The sequence below is a fragment of the Sorghum bicolor genome, chromosome 1 (assembly GCF_000003195.3).
Source record: "Sorghum bicolor cultivar BTx623 chromosome 1, Sorghum_bicolor_NCBIv3, whole genome shotgun sequence".
Lineage (NCBI taxonomy): Eukaryota > Viridiplantae > Streptophyta > Magnoliopsida > Poales > Poaceae > Sorghum > Sorghum bicolor.
Genome location: NC_012870.2, coordinates 19122796 through 19139074, shown reverse-complemented (window position 1 = coordinate 19139074; position 16279 = coordinate 19122796). Strand labels below are relative to the sequence as shown.

Genomic DNA, 16279 nt, shown 5'->3' with positions numbered 1-16279 from the left:
GCAACCCGCATCGTACTGTCACCCTATCCTGCCACCCTAGACACGTGCCCAAAAATGGTGTCAACACTTACTACTAGAACTGATTGTTCAAAAAGAAAATGTCTTGTTGACGTCTGCACTGTGCCTGGAAAATAAATAAAGGAAATAAAAGGATTGATAAGTAAATCAGTTCGATAAAGTAACCGGATGTTGCTTCGGTATTCCAGATTTTAGGGCATCCCCAACGGTCTTAAAATCGCTAGCTCGGATTGGAATCACTGGGGAACCAATTAGAAGGAGGGAAGTTACCACGCTATCGAGCGCTCAAGCGCCTAGCTCGCGCACCTCCCTAGATTTTTTTTTAGTCTTTGACAGACATTCACAATACAAAAATCTATCATAGAGTACAAGACAATTAAATACGTAGTATTTATGATACTTTGTTCATGTGGCAGCATATTTATTGAAGAAAGAGGTAGAAAAAATAAGACTCTAAGTCCATATTGTTCGAGTTAATAAATAATTTTAAACTCTATGATAAAGTCTGCATTGTGAGTGTTTTATTAGCTCAGCTGCATGATTTAACTTTTTTTCTGTTTTTAATTGTTTTTTATGTCCACATCAACCAACGATTCTTACCTAATATTGGGGAGACCCTTAGGGCTCCTTTGGCTTGCCTACCCTCCATGCTCGCATTAACTTAATTAACTGGTAAGGTGAAGGTACCGTTTGAATTCTATTGGTTTGGCTGATAAATCATAACAGAAAGTATCGTTCACTAATTTATTGTAATAGAAAAACACCGTTGAATATCTAATAGATTGGACAAATTTATTTTTATGAGCATCGATGCATATCCAACTACATGCACTATTACAACTATATTGCTCATCAAGGACACGAGCTCTAGCAAAACCAAAGGATCCGAACGTGCTCCAGTCCCTGATCATAAAACCGTACTAGCCTATCACACAACGGCAACGGCACAACATGATCAACACGTCAATGATCTAGCATGATGTGACGGAAATAAATAAGGTAGTTGTTGATCATGTCATCAGGACACCAGTACTTCGTATCCTAAGTCAAACTTTTAAAATTTTAACCGAATTTCTAAAAAATACTAAAATTTATAGTAATAAATTAATACCATTACATTGATTATAGATATATTTTCATAAGATATTTATATTATATTATATATATTGATATTCTTTTCTATAAGTTGGTCAGACTTAAAAAAATTGACTGGCACATATTGTAGAAGTCGAACCTTCCAGGTACAGAGGGAGTAGTACCCATAGTTATTAAATTTTAATGGTTTTGGCATTAGAATTTTTCATCTTTACGGTCTTAATACTCCCTCCATTTTAAATTATAATTAACACATTCTAAAAATCTTAGAGAGTCAAAGAATTTTAAGTTTGACCAAAATTATAGAGAGAAGTATAAAGATTTATGACATTAAATAGGTATACTATAAAAATATAATTAATAAAGAATCTAATAATACATAGTTGGTATAATAAATATTATTATATTATCGGTCAAACTTAAGATACTTTGACTGATTCTTGGAATATTTTATAATTTGGGATAGAGTGAGTAAGGAATTTGATTTGACTACTTTTACGACTTATACAATCTTATGATTAAGCTAAGATCTTATCTAAATTGACAACCTCATTACGCTGCGATCCACCATATCCCGCGCGCGCCTTCTTTTTTTCCACAGCTTTTGACGAACACCGCAACAACGCAGGCACCCAACCCACCAGCCAGCACTAACGCAGAGCACCGGACGGACGCGTGCAGGCGCGGAACGTGGCGCGTCCATACGGATACGGCGTCGTCGTCGTAGACCTGCTGTCTTCGTGGACGTGGAGAGGCGGCAGCAGGAGAGCATTGAGCAACGTACCCATTCGTCAAATTTCCCAACCCAACTAGTGCTTGACCCCAGACCCGATCGATCGAGTCAACCAAAATGCTGCCTCACACGCACCCAACAAATCATTAATTTGGTGACGCCACGCACGTTATCTATATATCTTGCCACAGGTTGCCCGTCGATCTATTTAAACCCTCAACACACCATCCCGTTCGTTCCATGGCGCCTACACTCTCAAGCGACATGACGACGATGAGGCGTGCCGCCGTCGTCGTCGTAGCGCTCGCTTCTCTCCTGGCCGGCGTGGCGGCCGCCGGCGCGGTCACGTTCAGCGCGACGAACGCCGCGTCGAGCACGGCGGGCGGCAAGCGGTTCGGCCGGGACATCGGCGTCGCGTACTCGAGGCGAGTGCTCTCGGACGCCTCCTCCTTTTGCTGGAAGACCTTCAGCCAGCCCAACCCCGGCAGCCGCAAGCCCGTCAGCTCCGTCACCCTCGTCGTCGAGGACATCGGCGGCGTGGCCTTCACCAGCGGCAACGGCATCCACCTCAGTGCCCAGTACGTCGGCGGCTACTCTGGTGACATCAAGACAGAGGTAACAGTAACATCGGCCGCTAATTAATTGTTGTGTGAACAAAGCTTACTAAACTGGGGTTTTTTTTAACAAAAAGATTTAAGAAATTACACACGACATGTATATGAATGTTCCATCAGGCGGCTGGGGTGCTGTACCACGAGGTAACGCACGTGTGGCAGTGGGACGGACAGGGCAAGGCGAACGGCGGCCTCATCGAGGGCATCGCCGACTACGTCAGGCTGAAGGCCGGGTACGCGCCGGGGCACTGGGGGAAGCCGGGGCAGGGAGACCGGTGGGATCAGGGGTATGATGTGACGGCGAGGTTCCTGGATTACTGCGACTCGCTGAAGCCGGGCTTCGTCGCGCAGCTCAACGCCAAGATGAAAGGCGGCTACTCCGACGATTTCTTTGCGCAGATTCTGGGGAAGAATGTGCAGCAGCTGTGGAAGGATTACAAGGCCAAGTACGGAGGCTGATGTGTGTTGGTGTAGCTACAAGTGCTAGTGCATGCGACGAGAAAGATGGATCTTTATCAGCGCAGGCATCGACTATCCGATCATATATATATAATCAATAATGCATGCATTCACTAATTTGTACTATTAGCTTGTATTGGGGGGAAAAAAGAACTATATGATATGCTTACATCAACGTAACAACGTTTACTCAGAGGTCGAAGAGGCTTTGTTCTAAATGGAACACAATAAAGCTCCAGGTACTGAACTATTCTGGAAAGTGATAAAGGAGGATTTGATGCCGTTCTTCGATTATTTTTATGAAGAATGCCTACCGCCCTTTAGTCTAAATTTTGGGGTAATTACTCTTCAGCCTAAGACTAAAGATGCAAAATAGATTCAACGATTATGTCATGCATGTTTTTTGTGTTTTGTTCGCCTGACTTATCTTCAACAATTTCGTTGAAACTATATAATAATGCAAACAGTGTGTGCGGTGACACAGAAGTGGGAAGTCTCTTCCATTGTTCTTTTTTTTTAAAAAAAAAATAAAGGATATATTGTTAGAGAAATGTGGTGCTGAGAGAGGAGGCATGGGGTGGACAACTGTAACATCATGTTTCTTTGACGTCAGACCCGCTTATATTTGGCAGTTTTTTTAGACATAGAATGTTCTCATAGACCAACAGTAGTCTTTTCTATACAGTTTGTCCTCACTCATGTGCATTTGAAAAGAACTTTCGATCACCTATCCTAAAATTGCTCTAGATCAAGCACGTTTGGAGGTAGATTTCTAGAAAAGAAATTACAACTTGTTAGTATAAATATTCTATTAATCTTATTAAACTCCGGACCCGGATGTTACAACAATAACAACAGAAGGTTGAGGTGGAGGCCTAGCTATGTCACGGGAAGTCAGGGATCCTTTGGCTTGGCACTATGCTGGGTCAATTTGATTTCCGACACAAGAATCTATTCTAGGCATTTCACTTTTTGATGGAACAGGAGAATTTGATTTCCGACACAAGAATCTGTTCTAGGCATTTCACTTTTTGATGGAACGGGAGGGGTCGAAACCACTATATAGGCATTTCACTTTTTGATGGAACGGAAGGGGTGAAACCACCATATATATATATATATATATATATATATATATATATATATATATATTTTGTAGCCAGGCCATCCGACTGAGCCAATCTCGCTACCATGCATCTCTCTCCCGCATGGCTGAGCCTGTGGCCGGTCCCACAACCCAATATCCAATAATTAATCACGTTGATTTGTCCGGTCTCAACAATCCAACACCGACACCTCGCCCGCATCTGCCCACCCCCGAACACATTGGGATTTCTCCCCCACACCTCGCCGCGTCCTCCCGCAACCCACCGAGCACATCGGCGCCGGAGCTCCCCCCTCTCATCCGCCGAATCGGCACCGTGGGCGTAGCGCCACCCCACTTGGCGTAGCCCTCCCCCGGCCGGGCACCTCTCCCTGTCGCAGCGGCGGCTCCTCCACCTTCCCGGTGAGGCGGCGGCTCCTTCACCTTCCTGGCGGCGTCGGTGGCCGGCCCTCCGCCTCCCCGCCCTGATCTGCTCCCCACGGGCGCGGCGGCACGACCAACCGGCGGGCATGGCGGCCCCTGGCCGTGCGTGGCTTCCCATCCCCAACCAGTGGTGGATGGGGCTTGAGGCGACGGCGTGGCTCGCCCTGCGCTCCACGGCAGCTTCTTCCCCGGTGACGACGGAGCGTCCGTTCTCTCTTCCGGTGCCATTCTGGAGTTCATGTTCTACTCATGTTTTCTGAAAATCAACCTTACCAGATTACACAATTTTGGTTCGTATTCAGATTCAGGAACCCTGTTAGTTCTTTCAGTGTGCATGGTTTTAGCAATTTTATTAATAGTCCCACAACCAATATTCTAAATGATACCGTATTTTAGATCAAGCACAATACATGTTCCTATTCATGCTACTTAATTATTGTAACTTTGTTTGTCGTAAATCAGAGAGGTATTTATGATATTTTTTGTCTGAATCAGAGTCACGAGTTTAGGAAGACCGTCGATTTCTTATGGTAATTTCTTGATTAATTATTCATCAGTCACTTAGTTAATTCCATTTGTCCGATTAGCCATCTGGGTTTTGGTAGTGGTAGCTGTTTGTGACTCCCGTAGGTTCAAATATTGTTTATTATTACAGATCTATTGGCCACATTAGCTAGAGTGTGAAGGTTTGTAGATCCTATTGATTTTAGGTTGTGTTAGCTGGCTGTTTTTTTTTAAACCAAATTTTTGAATGTCAGATCCTTTGATTTTGTATTATTTATGAACAGAGAACAAATATAGTATAATCAGAATAGATTATAGTGATTCATATATAAAGGACATAAATATATTGTAATATATCGATATCATCTGAGGAAAATTTTTGGCTAGTCCCTAACTAAATTATTGATTCCAATTATTGTAATTACTTAACAGCCTATTGTGCTCCTGATTTGAGTAGCATCAGAATACCATGACCCTAAATTCTGGTAGCTCCCTATCTTCATTATGGTAATTTTGATCATCCTTATTAATTTTTACCGTCAACCATAGTCGAAAATTTCCGTAAAAACTTATATTCATAATACCCATTTGTTACCTGTGTAAGTTATGTCGTGAATACCTCAAAGGCTCGAACCGCACTGCTCCAAGCTTCCGAGAACAGTTGTGAAGAAAAATGTATGCAGCCTATCCAGGTGAGCCGCTCCATACTAGCACTAATCCTATAATAAATTTATTTTGTTTTAGATCTTTTTTGTTTGAACGAACACCTTTGTTTCATATCTGATCGTGATATAGCTCATCATAATATTTTGGCTGGATTGATGAGTAGAAATTGTTATTGCATAGCACAAGATGCTTTGGGTTCTGTATTTCTAATAGGTTCTTTCATCAGAGCTGGTGAGTAATTAAACTGTATGCGATCGGAATGCAATCATGATTCTGTAGGAGATTAACGAAATTGTCGTAAGCTTCACTTGTCCACCAGCAATGGATCCTATGTTGCTAAGTAGTAGTAGTATTTCTCATAGAGAGATTTTTTTTATTTCTCACTTTCGTGGGTACTGAAAATTAATACCTCGCTGGCCAGAGTAGTTTGGATTTTTTGTCCATTTAAGTTGACTGCCATATATTATTGCTTCACTTAGATCAACTTTTATTAGTGTTTTTTTGCTGATCTGGTTAGGCATGGAGATTTGGGAATTGTTGTAGTGATCATAACATCTGAACAATTTTGTGCCATGGCAGGTTTGACAATGTTAAATTACACAACTCTAAAATTTCAAGAGCATAGATTCCGTAAATCATGTATGAAGTTATCGTAAACCATAATGTCAAATTCACAAGGACAGGAAGGCATGCATTATAGTAATTCACATGCAAGGTTGAATCTTGTAAATCATGCGCTAAATTCTTGTAAATCAGTTGTCAATTCACAAGGATAGCAAGTCATAAATTATAGTGACAATGGCATATATTTTCTAGTAAAACGTTTAACAAATTTTGGTAACTCCTATTTATTTTCATTATTCGTTCTAATCATCATAGTGCTAAATCTATCGCACTATAGATATACAGAAACTGCATTTCTGAAGCCTTTAAATATACAATCAAGTATATATTTAAATAGGTGTGGCATGATGATCTATTTTCACATATACTCTACTTTTTATGTACGTAAGAATCTAATTGAAAGAGATACTAGAGAAAAGATTATGGTCATTATGCCGATCTACAATTTTCTGTATGTCCTGGTTCCAGAGAAAACCATAATACTTACTATTCTTATCATGATGTTTCAAGCGAGAAAGGCATTTGAACAAATATTAGGCCATGTCTGCTTGACTTCATTATATTTGAGGACAGCTATTAATATGTGTTCTGCATCAACTTCAATTTGACCACCGGCCATTGGTCATGCATCTGGGGATGCTTATGCCGCTGCAAAATAGGCATCCAGATCCAGTAGGGATGCTTATGCTGGCGCACAGGATTTTGATTCGTGTCATGGTTCAAAATATGTGGGGACAGTGTCTTGTACGATTTACACTTCTATTTTGTTATGTTAGAAAAACGTATCAATGTACATGTCTTTGGAAAGACATATTATGGTTGTTTCAAAACTTTCTTTAAACAGATTTCAAATTATCGTAACTCCCTGTTCTGATTATCGTAATTGGTTCATCGAAAATTGGCCGAGTCAATAGTAAGTGGTACCTTAAGTAACCACATTGTAGGGTAAATTGATCCTGACATTATAGTAATTAATAACTCAAAATTGCTTAATACTAAACTATTTCGTGACCAAGTATTATCGTAATCTTAAAATAGTTTTATACTAAATTATGGTAAATCTCACCCAAGTTGACCAAAAAGTTATAAAAAATATTTCTTACTCCAGTGACCGGTTACTATAACAATAGTAGGTTATGGTAATTCTCTCTCCAAATTACATATTATTTTTAGTAAATTATCATTATTAATTCAAATTAATGTAATTCTCTTATTAAATTACGATAATTTGGAGGAAGAATTACCATAATAAATTATGATAATGCAAAGGGTGCATCCTGGAAACATGCATGCGTTGACCTCAGTGAAAAATGCCTCAGCTGCAGGATAATGATTACGGTAATTAGCACATAATAATGACGTGCATGCAGACATGCAGCAGCAAATTACGCACGCTCGTTGCCGGTCAGTTCGAACGCTTTGCTGGGTGCGTCGAACGCGCTGCTGAGTGCGTACACCGGCCTGGCTACAGAATATGATATTTTGTAGCTAGCTACAGAGTGTATGTATATATATGTATATATATATATATATATATATATATAATATATGCATTTCACTTTGAGCACCCGAGCCTAGCTAGATGCACTTAGCTGGGTAAGAGAACGCCTAGGCCAGGGCCCAGGGCTCTATCGAAATAAGTCCTTAGTTTTTATGAATCATATATGATACAATGATATCATTGATGCAGTTACAGATATCACGACAACAGTTGGACTAATAGTTTTTTCATATCCTTTTATTTATCAGCCTAGAGCAGCTCGCTCGATCTCCACAAATAATAATATTGGTCGCCAAGCTTTTATGTCCCGAGACGGAGCCCTTATCTTTGTATGCTAGCTTTTTCTTTTAAACCAAGGTGAACCTCATTTCCATTATCACTAACGGAAATACAAAGTCTTTAGGAAGCAATATAGAAAGACAGAATGAGCAAAACCCAGAGAAACCTCACTACTACAAAAGCTACCATCGAGATAAAGCTATTGAAACCTACTTCTCCAACGATCTGACTATGACAAGTCAGAAAACAGATCAGATTACAAAACACAAAAGCAAGATAGACCCAAATCGCATCACAGCTGGACGCTTTCTTCAGGTACTTGACAAGAGGTCTTCTACTCTTCTTGGTTGTCATCATCATTGTCTTTCATCAGCAGCTCTCCCTCTCTGTTCCTCTTAGCAAGAAGAGAGGTAGCGATCTTGAGCATCGTGTTTACTCCATTCTCCAAGGTTTCCTTGTCTACTTCCTTGAAAAGACCTGCCCAGTATTTCATTAAAGCACAAGCATGACAAATAATAGAGATTGGGTTTGATAGGAGTTTCCCCTCAAAACATGTTCTATTTCGGGCTTTCCAGATAGCCCAACATACTGCTGCAATCCCCAGTTGCATGAAACTGTTTTCCTGAAGGTATCCAAACATCACACCAATTCCAACATTGCTCAAAAGAACAAGGAATATTATCAGCTCCAATACATTTAGCAACTATTGTCCAAACTGCTTTAGCAGTACTACATTGAAAGAACAAGTGAGATAAATTTTCAGTTTTATCACAAAAATAACAAGTGGTGTCAACACAGCATTGTTAAGCATAAGCCACAAGAATATTTTTATCTTCGCTGGTATCGCACTTTTCCAAATCCTTTTATGATATATGCCAGAATCATTTGTAGTCATAGTATCATAACAGGATTTAACAGAGAAACGACCACTTTTACCAAATTTCCAAGAAATATCATCATTAGCATCAGTAAAAATAACTTTTTTGAAGTCCTCCATAATGCTGATCCAATCATCCCGTAATTTATCTACTAACCATCTTGAGAAAGTAACTACTTGAATGTTTTGCCTAACTTCATATACCTTCAAATTTTGATGCACACAAATTTTGAACAGATCAGGAATAACAATTGCAACGGTTTATCATACAACCATGTATCTCTCCCAAACAGAGTTGATTTCCCATTACCAATTATAATTTTTCTCCCTTGCAAATATATTTCTCTAATTTTCAACAAATCAGTCCAGATAGCAGAGTCATTTTGCCTGTGTTTCACAGTGCAAATTGAGGCATTTTTTATATATTTGAATTTAATGATCTGCTGCCACATCCCATCCTCTTTTTCAAGTTTCCAGAACCATTTACACAAAAGGCTAATGTTCATTTTAGAAATGTCCTTAATTCCAAGCCCTCCTTTCTTTTTATTCTTACAAATCTTAGTCCATCTAACAAGATGATACTTTTTCCTTGTCCCCCACCTTGCCAGAAAAAAAGTCCTTCTCAACTTGTCCAACCTACTTTGTATTGTTTTGGGAAACAAGTAAATGGACATGTGATATATAGGGGCATTGTTCAAACTGGATTTAATAAGAGTTGTACTACCAGCTATCGATAATGATCCACCTTGCCAAACATCCAACTTCTTAGCATTTTTATCCACTAAAGGAAGCCAGTCAGTTACATGAAGCCTACTAGGACTCACAGGAACTCCTAGATATTTTATAGGGAAGGTTCCAATTTGGCAATTGAACAGATCAGCATAAGTATTAGCCCAATTCTCCTCATCATTAATGGTAAGAATCTCACTTTTAAGGAAATTTATTTTCAAACCAGTCATTAGTTCATACATGTACAGCAGCAGCTTCAAATTTCTTGCATCATCAATGTTGTGTTTCAAACATAAAATCGTATCATCTACATATTGTAATACTCCAACTCCTTTATCTATAATATGATCCACCAACCCATGAAATAGATCATTAGCTTGGGCCTTATGAATCATTCTAGTCAAGCCATCAGCCACAAAATTGAATAGAATAGGAGATAAAGGATCTCCTTGTCTCACTCCTTTGTAACTTCTTATGTATCTCCCAACTAGATCATTCAACTTAACACTAACTGTTCCCCCGGAAACCATATTTTTTATCCATTCACACCATTTGGGGCAGAAACCTCTAGCCTCAAAACATTTGAAGAGAAAACTCCATTTCACTTTATCATAGGCTTTTTCAAAATCTAATTTAAGATGATCCCAATTTGTTTAGTCCTTTTGGTTTCATGTAAGATTTCATGCAGAATCATAATGCCACTCATGATTTTCTTCCTTTCATAAAAGCAGTTTGATTGTGATGTATACGTTTTTCAGCGATTTTTTCCAATCTCACAGTCAAAACTTTGGTAATCAGCTTGTACAAACAATTTAGTAAGCAAATCGGTCTATATTGTTGAATTTTAGTAGCATCACTAACTTTAGGTAGCAGAGTAATCACCCTATAATTCAATCTACTAATGTCTACCTTTCCTTCATGAAAGTCTAAGAATAATTGCATAATATCATCTTTCACAATTTCCCAACACATTTGATAAAACTCAATTGGTATCTTATCTAGGCCAGCTGCTTTGTTTTTTTCCATTTGAAACAAAGATTCTTTAACCTCACTTTCAAAAAAAGGTCTGCATAAAAATTCATTCTCCAAATCAGACACTTTATCAATTTCATCCCACAAACTTTGGTCAATCTGTATATTGTGTTCTATTTCAGGACCAACCAACTCAGCATAATATTCAGATGCATGCTTCAAAAGATCTTCATCCCCCTCAATAATGTTTCCATCACATTCAAAAGTTATGATCTTGTTTTTTCTTTTCCTGCCATTGGCAATTTTGTGAAAATAACTAGTATTATTATCTCCTTTTAGTTACCATTGTTCATGAGATCTATTGTACCAGTATGTTTCCTCTTGATCCAAAAGAAGTAAATTTTCACAAATCAATCTAGTTTTCATCTCAGCTAGTTCAGCATTAAGCCCATTCACTTCCTCTAATACTTCCAATTTTTTTATTTCCTCACTGTTAGAACATCTTTGTTTTTTAAGATCACCTTGCAGATTGAAGCCCTAGCCTTTGAAGTACTGTTTCAGTATCTTCAATTTCTGCTGAATTTTATCAAGACTGGTTTTAGCTCTACATGGTTTGGTCCAAATATTTCTAACCTTTGGAATAAACTCAGGATGATTTAACCAGTTCAGATCAAATTTGAATTCAATATGTCTCTGATTAGGGATAGTTTCAGAAAATAGAATCAAAGGATTATGATCAGAGACCTCCCTAGGTAATTTTTTAACTAAAACATTAGGAAAGATATCCTCCCAATCTTTGAAAATAAGGATTCTATCAAGTTTTTCCAAAGTTGGATTGACTTGATTGTTTGACCAAGTGAATACTCCCCCAGACATCTCAAGTTCCCTAAGTTCATGAAAATTGATGAGGGTATTGAAAATATCAGAATATCTCAAAGTGCCACCAGGCTTATTCCTTTCTATTGCAAATCTGATAATATTGAAATCTCCACCAACCAAAATAGGTTCCTGATTTCTAGTACAGAAAGCTGATAATTCAGCTAAGAAATCCATTTTATGTTCCTCCTGAGCAGCTCCATATACTATCAAAAGATTCCATTTAATCTTTTCCATTTTATCCCACAAATTCACCTGTAACATAAAATCCCCTTGTTGGAATGAGCCAATATCAAACCATTCTTTCCTAACCCCCACAAGAATACCCCCAGATTTTCCATGTGTTGAATTATACAACCACAAGTAATCCTGATTAGGATCAAATTTCCTCAAAAGTTTTTCATCACAATCTTTAATCATAGTTTCTTGAATTCCTAGAAAGTGGAAATTATATTGATAAATGAGATCTTTAAGAAAAGTAGAGACCCCTTTCTTTCTAAGGCCCCTACAATTCCAAATAAGGCCTTGCATTTTATTATGACTTTTTACATCTAGTGTTTCTAGGTACAGAAGCATTACAAGGCTTCCTCCCTTTCTTCTTGATCAGGCCAGGAACTTCCTGGTCCTGATTAATCACTTGCTTTGATGGAGAGATTTTTAATTTCTTCCTATTTTCTCTCCTCTTTTTTCTGGACTCCACCAAAATAAAATCCTCTGTCTTAGAGGATTCCTCATGTAACCAATCTAACTCATGTATCTGTCCATCATCTTTTTTATCAATCTCAACTGTATCAGTTTGAGATTTATTTTTTTGCTCAATTTGTTTATGATATAAATCATTTCTAGCATTCTCTAAATCATTTATTAGGTCAAAAGTATCAAAATTATTACTGTCTACCAAAATCCCCATATCAGCAGTGGTATGAATAATATCTTCTACAGAAAGAATAGAAAAAGAATTGGTTATTTTTGAATTACCTTCTAGATTCTTTTTAGCTCCAGCCTTCTCAATCTTTTCCATAGTCGTCATCCTTGTGTCTTTCTTCAATCTTTCACTCCTTCTCTCTTGAATCTTATAAGCTTTTTGTTCAGGCACAACACCAATATCTCCTGTATTTACACCATGTTCATTCAGCCTACCATCTTTGTTGATCAGATTGTTATCCTCTTGCACACTATCTTGAGTATTGACAATGTTGTCATCAGACATAAAGATTTCTGGAGATTGGCTTTTCCTTTTGCAATTCTTTTCACCAGCTGACTGTTCTTTTCCCTCACAAAATAATTCATTTTTTCCCATTGGATCCACAGAATAACCAACTGCATTGTCAACTATTTTGGACAAATCAGTTTGGACAAACCAAATCTGTTTAGAAGAATCACCTTGACCCTCTTTAGAAGATTGACCCACTTCATCACTAGTGAGTTGTTTGATCTTTCTTATAAAAGAATCACTATATGTATCAGAATCCTCAAAAGTATCAGGAATATGAACTTTGTCATTGTCACCACCATCACTGGGTGCCTTTTGTGCATCAACCATCAGCTTAGTTTGGGATCTTCTGTTAAAACTAATCTTAGGAGGTGCTGACCAAAACATAGCTTGTACCTGTTTCCCAGATTGATCTCCTTGATCCTGAATGGAACCATCAGATCTTGTGGATTCTTTATCAAGTTTTTGATTCTCAGCTTTCTCATCACTTTTGGGTTTTTTGTGGAGGTTGAGCATCCTCCCCAACTTTAATACCATTTCTCAGCATCCTCTCACCTTTTCCATCAGGGATCTCTCTTTCAAATTCAAAGTCAATAATATACAGACCTAGAGTTCCTTCTGCAGTTTTTGGAACTTTGGAAATATCTCTACAAGCAATCTTCAGTCTGACATAATCATATCTGAATCGAGATTCCTCATCTATTTCCATGACTTTTCCAACTAGCCCTCCTACTTTAGCAAGGGTTAGAATAGATCTCTGATCAGCTGGAATTTTCCTAACTCTAAACCAAGCTGTCTGTAGAACTCCTTTAGCACCCACTGATGGGGACCAAGATTCAATTTTAATCTAAGCTCCATTTCTCATATTCAGATTCTATAAGAAGCTCCATTCCTGAGCCATCTTCTCAGTAGGAAATCTCATTGTGAACTTGCCTTCTCCTACAGGCCTAGCAATCCACCTCCATGAAGCTGCTCCAATCAGGTTCATGAACTCATGTTCTATCTGTTTAGCATTCACTGAACCAGTGACCACAGTCATAACCACAGTACAAGCTTTTTCCCTTGCTACCCTAGAGTCAATCAACTCATCAATAAAGAAGAAACTTTGATCCTCTACTTGGGTAGCACACAACTTTGGACCATAGTTCCAAGCTAAACAGTTCTTGCATTCAAAAGTAGAATGATTGCTAAGACCATAGATTTCACAAGAACTCCTTTTGCAATCTTTAGTATTATGATTGAACAAACCACAATTTTCACAAGCTAACTTCTGATTTTGAGGATTGGTGCGAGGAAGCCCAGTGGATTTACCTATTTCTTTCTGATCCCCCTCACCAGTTGCAATTGCCCCTTGCAAGCCCCATGAACTCTGCTTCTCTGGTGGCATCTCTTGACTCTTCTCCCAGTTGGACAGATCTGAGTCTTGACTTTGCTTCTGCCGATCTTCCCCCGCAGCCCCTTCTTCAACTGGCTTTAACTTCTCTTCCCCAACTGGTGTTACCTCCTTGCGCTTCCATGAATTTGATCTGAGATCCATTTGGCCTCCTCCTTCTCCCTGTCTCCCACCACCACCACGATTCGGCCCAAAACCCCTACCTCCAAAACCTCCACGATTACGACCGAAAGTTCCCCTATTGAAACCTCCTCTGTTGTATCCAAATCCACCACGATTCATTCCGAATCCTCCACCGCGACCCTCACCACGAGGCTGCATGACAGCGACCGTAGGTGCGGTCACTGTCTTCACCGCCGCTGCAAAAGATTTGGAAGGCGCTCCTCTCCACAGGTGACTAACAAATCGTGTGAGATTGGAAGATTTGGGGATTTTTATCTCCTTAGGGTTTGCGTGATCCAGACAATCGACTCTGCCTCGGATTAGATATCAGGATCCCAGAGGGGGGTGCCTCGACTCGAGGTCAACCACCTCTTTCCCCTCACCACCTTGCGGATGGATGCCGCGTGTACCCACTCCCGGGCATGGCCCTAGGATGCCTGCGATAACTCTCCTGCCCAGATTGTTCAAGCTATTACTACGTTTGAGCCAACAAAGTTTGATCGGAGCAAATTTCAGCGTCAGAGCATCTTCTTCCACCTCCCTGAACGGGAAGTTTTCATCCTTAACAGCAAAACTAAAATTCCGACCATTCTTATCAAATGGTGGACCAAGTCCCTTCTTCCTCCTCCGAACAGATATAGATGGTGATAGAGCTTTAGTCCCACTCCCATCCTGTTAGAGCTTTTTGTCACTTTTGGTGTGCTGTAGAGTCGGCGACCACTTCGTGTAATGGTATCCTCGAAAACCGCTTTTCTATAAAGCTGGGCTGAAGCTGCCTTTGTTCTAATAGGAGCTGAGATTTGATTGCCGGATAGTCAATAAGAATAAAGCAAGATCTATGCTAGCTATGTCGTGTATCTTTGATCTTTCCCTATATATATAGGTACTCATTACACTATGTCATAGTCTTTCATCGAAAAAAACTATCGTCTCAATGACGTTCTTTTGTTCTCTCCATGTGCTTTCGAGAGTCAGAGTAGTTATTACACTCAAATCAAGTTATCACTGGACTAAGAAACCATTTTTACTAGCACTTGGTAATGAGTTGCTTAGACCAAGAGGGCACGATGCCAAGAACCGCCACTAGAAATTGACAACTGGTGGTTACCTTATCATAGGACTCATGCTCTCTCCTTATCTCTTCGCATAGGTCTTTCCTTATCTCATATGTTCCCATCCTCACATCACTTTGCATCTTGCACCCCAAATCCTTATTTGCCATGTGTGCATCGGGACGAGGAAGCGACACACAGACACACGTCAAGATGTGATTTGTAGTCATCGTCTTCAACAATAGACCCGCGACGTTATGAGAGGCCGGTGGATGGCGCGATGCAGGTGGTGTGTAGGTAGACGACGTGGCGAGCTTGCCACCGATTGCAGGCAGCAGTCGAGGCCAAGGCAGAGGTGGTTTACGTTAGGGTCCGGCTTTCAGCTTTGGGGCTCTCCTTCGGCCTTAGAGGGATGACCGAGGTGGCGACTAGATAGGCGATGAAGGTGGATCAATGGGCGGTGAAACTGAATTTTTTGACAACCGAATCAAACTTTTGGTTTAAACTGATTGCCTAGTCCACCTAGAGCACCTCTATTCTCTCATTCTAATTAAGATGCGGATCGGTGGCAGATCATCTATTTTTCTTCCATTCTCTCCTCGTTTCCCTCCTCACTCACCCGGGACATGTTAACTTTATCGTGGCAATCTACAACCAACTTATACATTATCTTAGTTATATAGGGCTTGTTTGGTTCACGTAGCAGTAGAGCCTGGCTCGTATGTAAGAGCCAGGCTCATATGGGACAAGCTGAGGAGATATAACGTAATTGTGTTTGATTGATTGTATCTATTCAGTCTGGCTAAGAAGAGATATTGTTTCGTTACCTGCATGAAGATATATTACATGAGATAAAAATATATAAAAAGTCATGATTATGATTTTTATTCTGTTACAAATATGCTTTAAAAATTCGTGTTTTATCTAATTATGTCTTAAACATCTTTAAAACATATTAATATCACTTGATATTTACTAATCATA

At 39.5% G+C, this 16279-nt stretch overlaps 2 protein-coding genes across 2 annotated transcripts; one reads left to right on the top strand and one right to left on the bottom strand.

Moving 5' to 3' along the window:
• Positions 2057-3213, top strand: LOC8065826. Its single transcript, XM_002466981.2, has 2 exons — positions 2057-2461; positions 2581-3213. Exons 1-2 carry the CDS (start codon positions 2087-2089, stop codon positions 2917-2919), a joined length of 714 nt encoding a protein of 237 aa, XP_002467026.1. The 5' UTR covers positions 2057-2086; the 3' UTR covers positions 2920-3213.
• LOC110430903 (rRNA 2'-O-methyltransferase fibrillarin-like) lies at positions 13173-14363 on the bottom strand. The gene is made up of 3 exons (XM_021449114.1): positions 14000-14363; positions 13622-13705; positions 13173-13507 (listed from the first exon to the last, which is right to left on the bottom strand). The coding sequence occupies exons 1-3, from the start codon at positions 14361-14363 to the stop codon at positions 13173-13175; spliced, it is 783 nt and encodes a 260-aa protein (XP_021304789.1).

Bases quoted from the DNA above. Each gene is read 5' to 3' on its own strand.
- LOC110430903 (XM_021449114.1), bottom strand. From the start codon at position 14,363: ATGAATCGTGGTGGATTTGGATACAACAGAGGAGGTTTCAATAGGGGA. The intron at 13,706-13,999 runs GTAAATCCACTG...TCACTGGTTCAG, and splicing joins GGGGGATCAGAAAGAAATAG to TGAATGCTAAACAGATAGAA. The intron at 13,508-13,621 runs GCAAGTTCACAA...GGTCCCCATCAG, and splicing joins TGCTAGGCCTGTAGGAGAAG to TGGGTGCTAAAGGAGTTCTA.
- LOC8065826 (XM_002466981.2), top strand. From the start codon at position 2,087: ATGGCGCCTACACTCTCAAGCGACATGACGACGATGAGGCGTGCCGCC. The intron at 2,462-2,580 runs GTAACAGTAACA...ATGTTCCATCAG, and splicing joins CTGGTGACATCAAGACAGAG to GCGGCTGGGGTGCTGTACCA.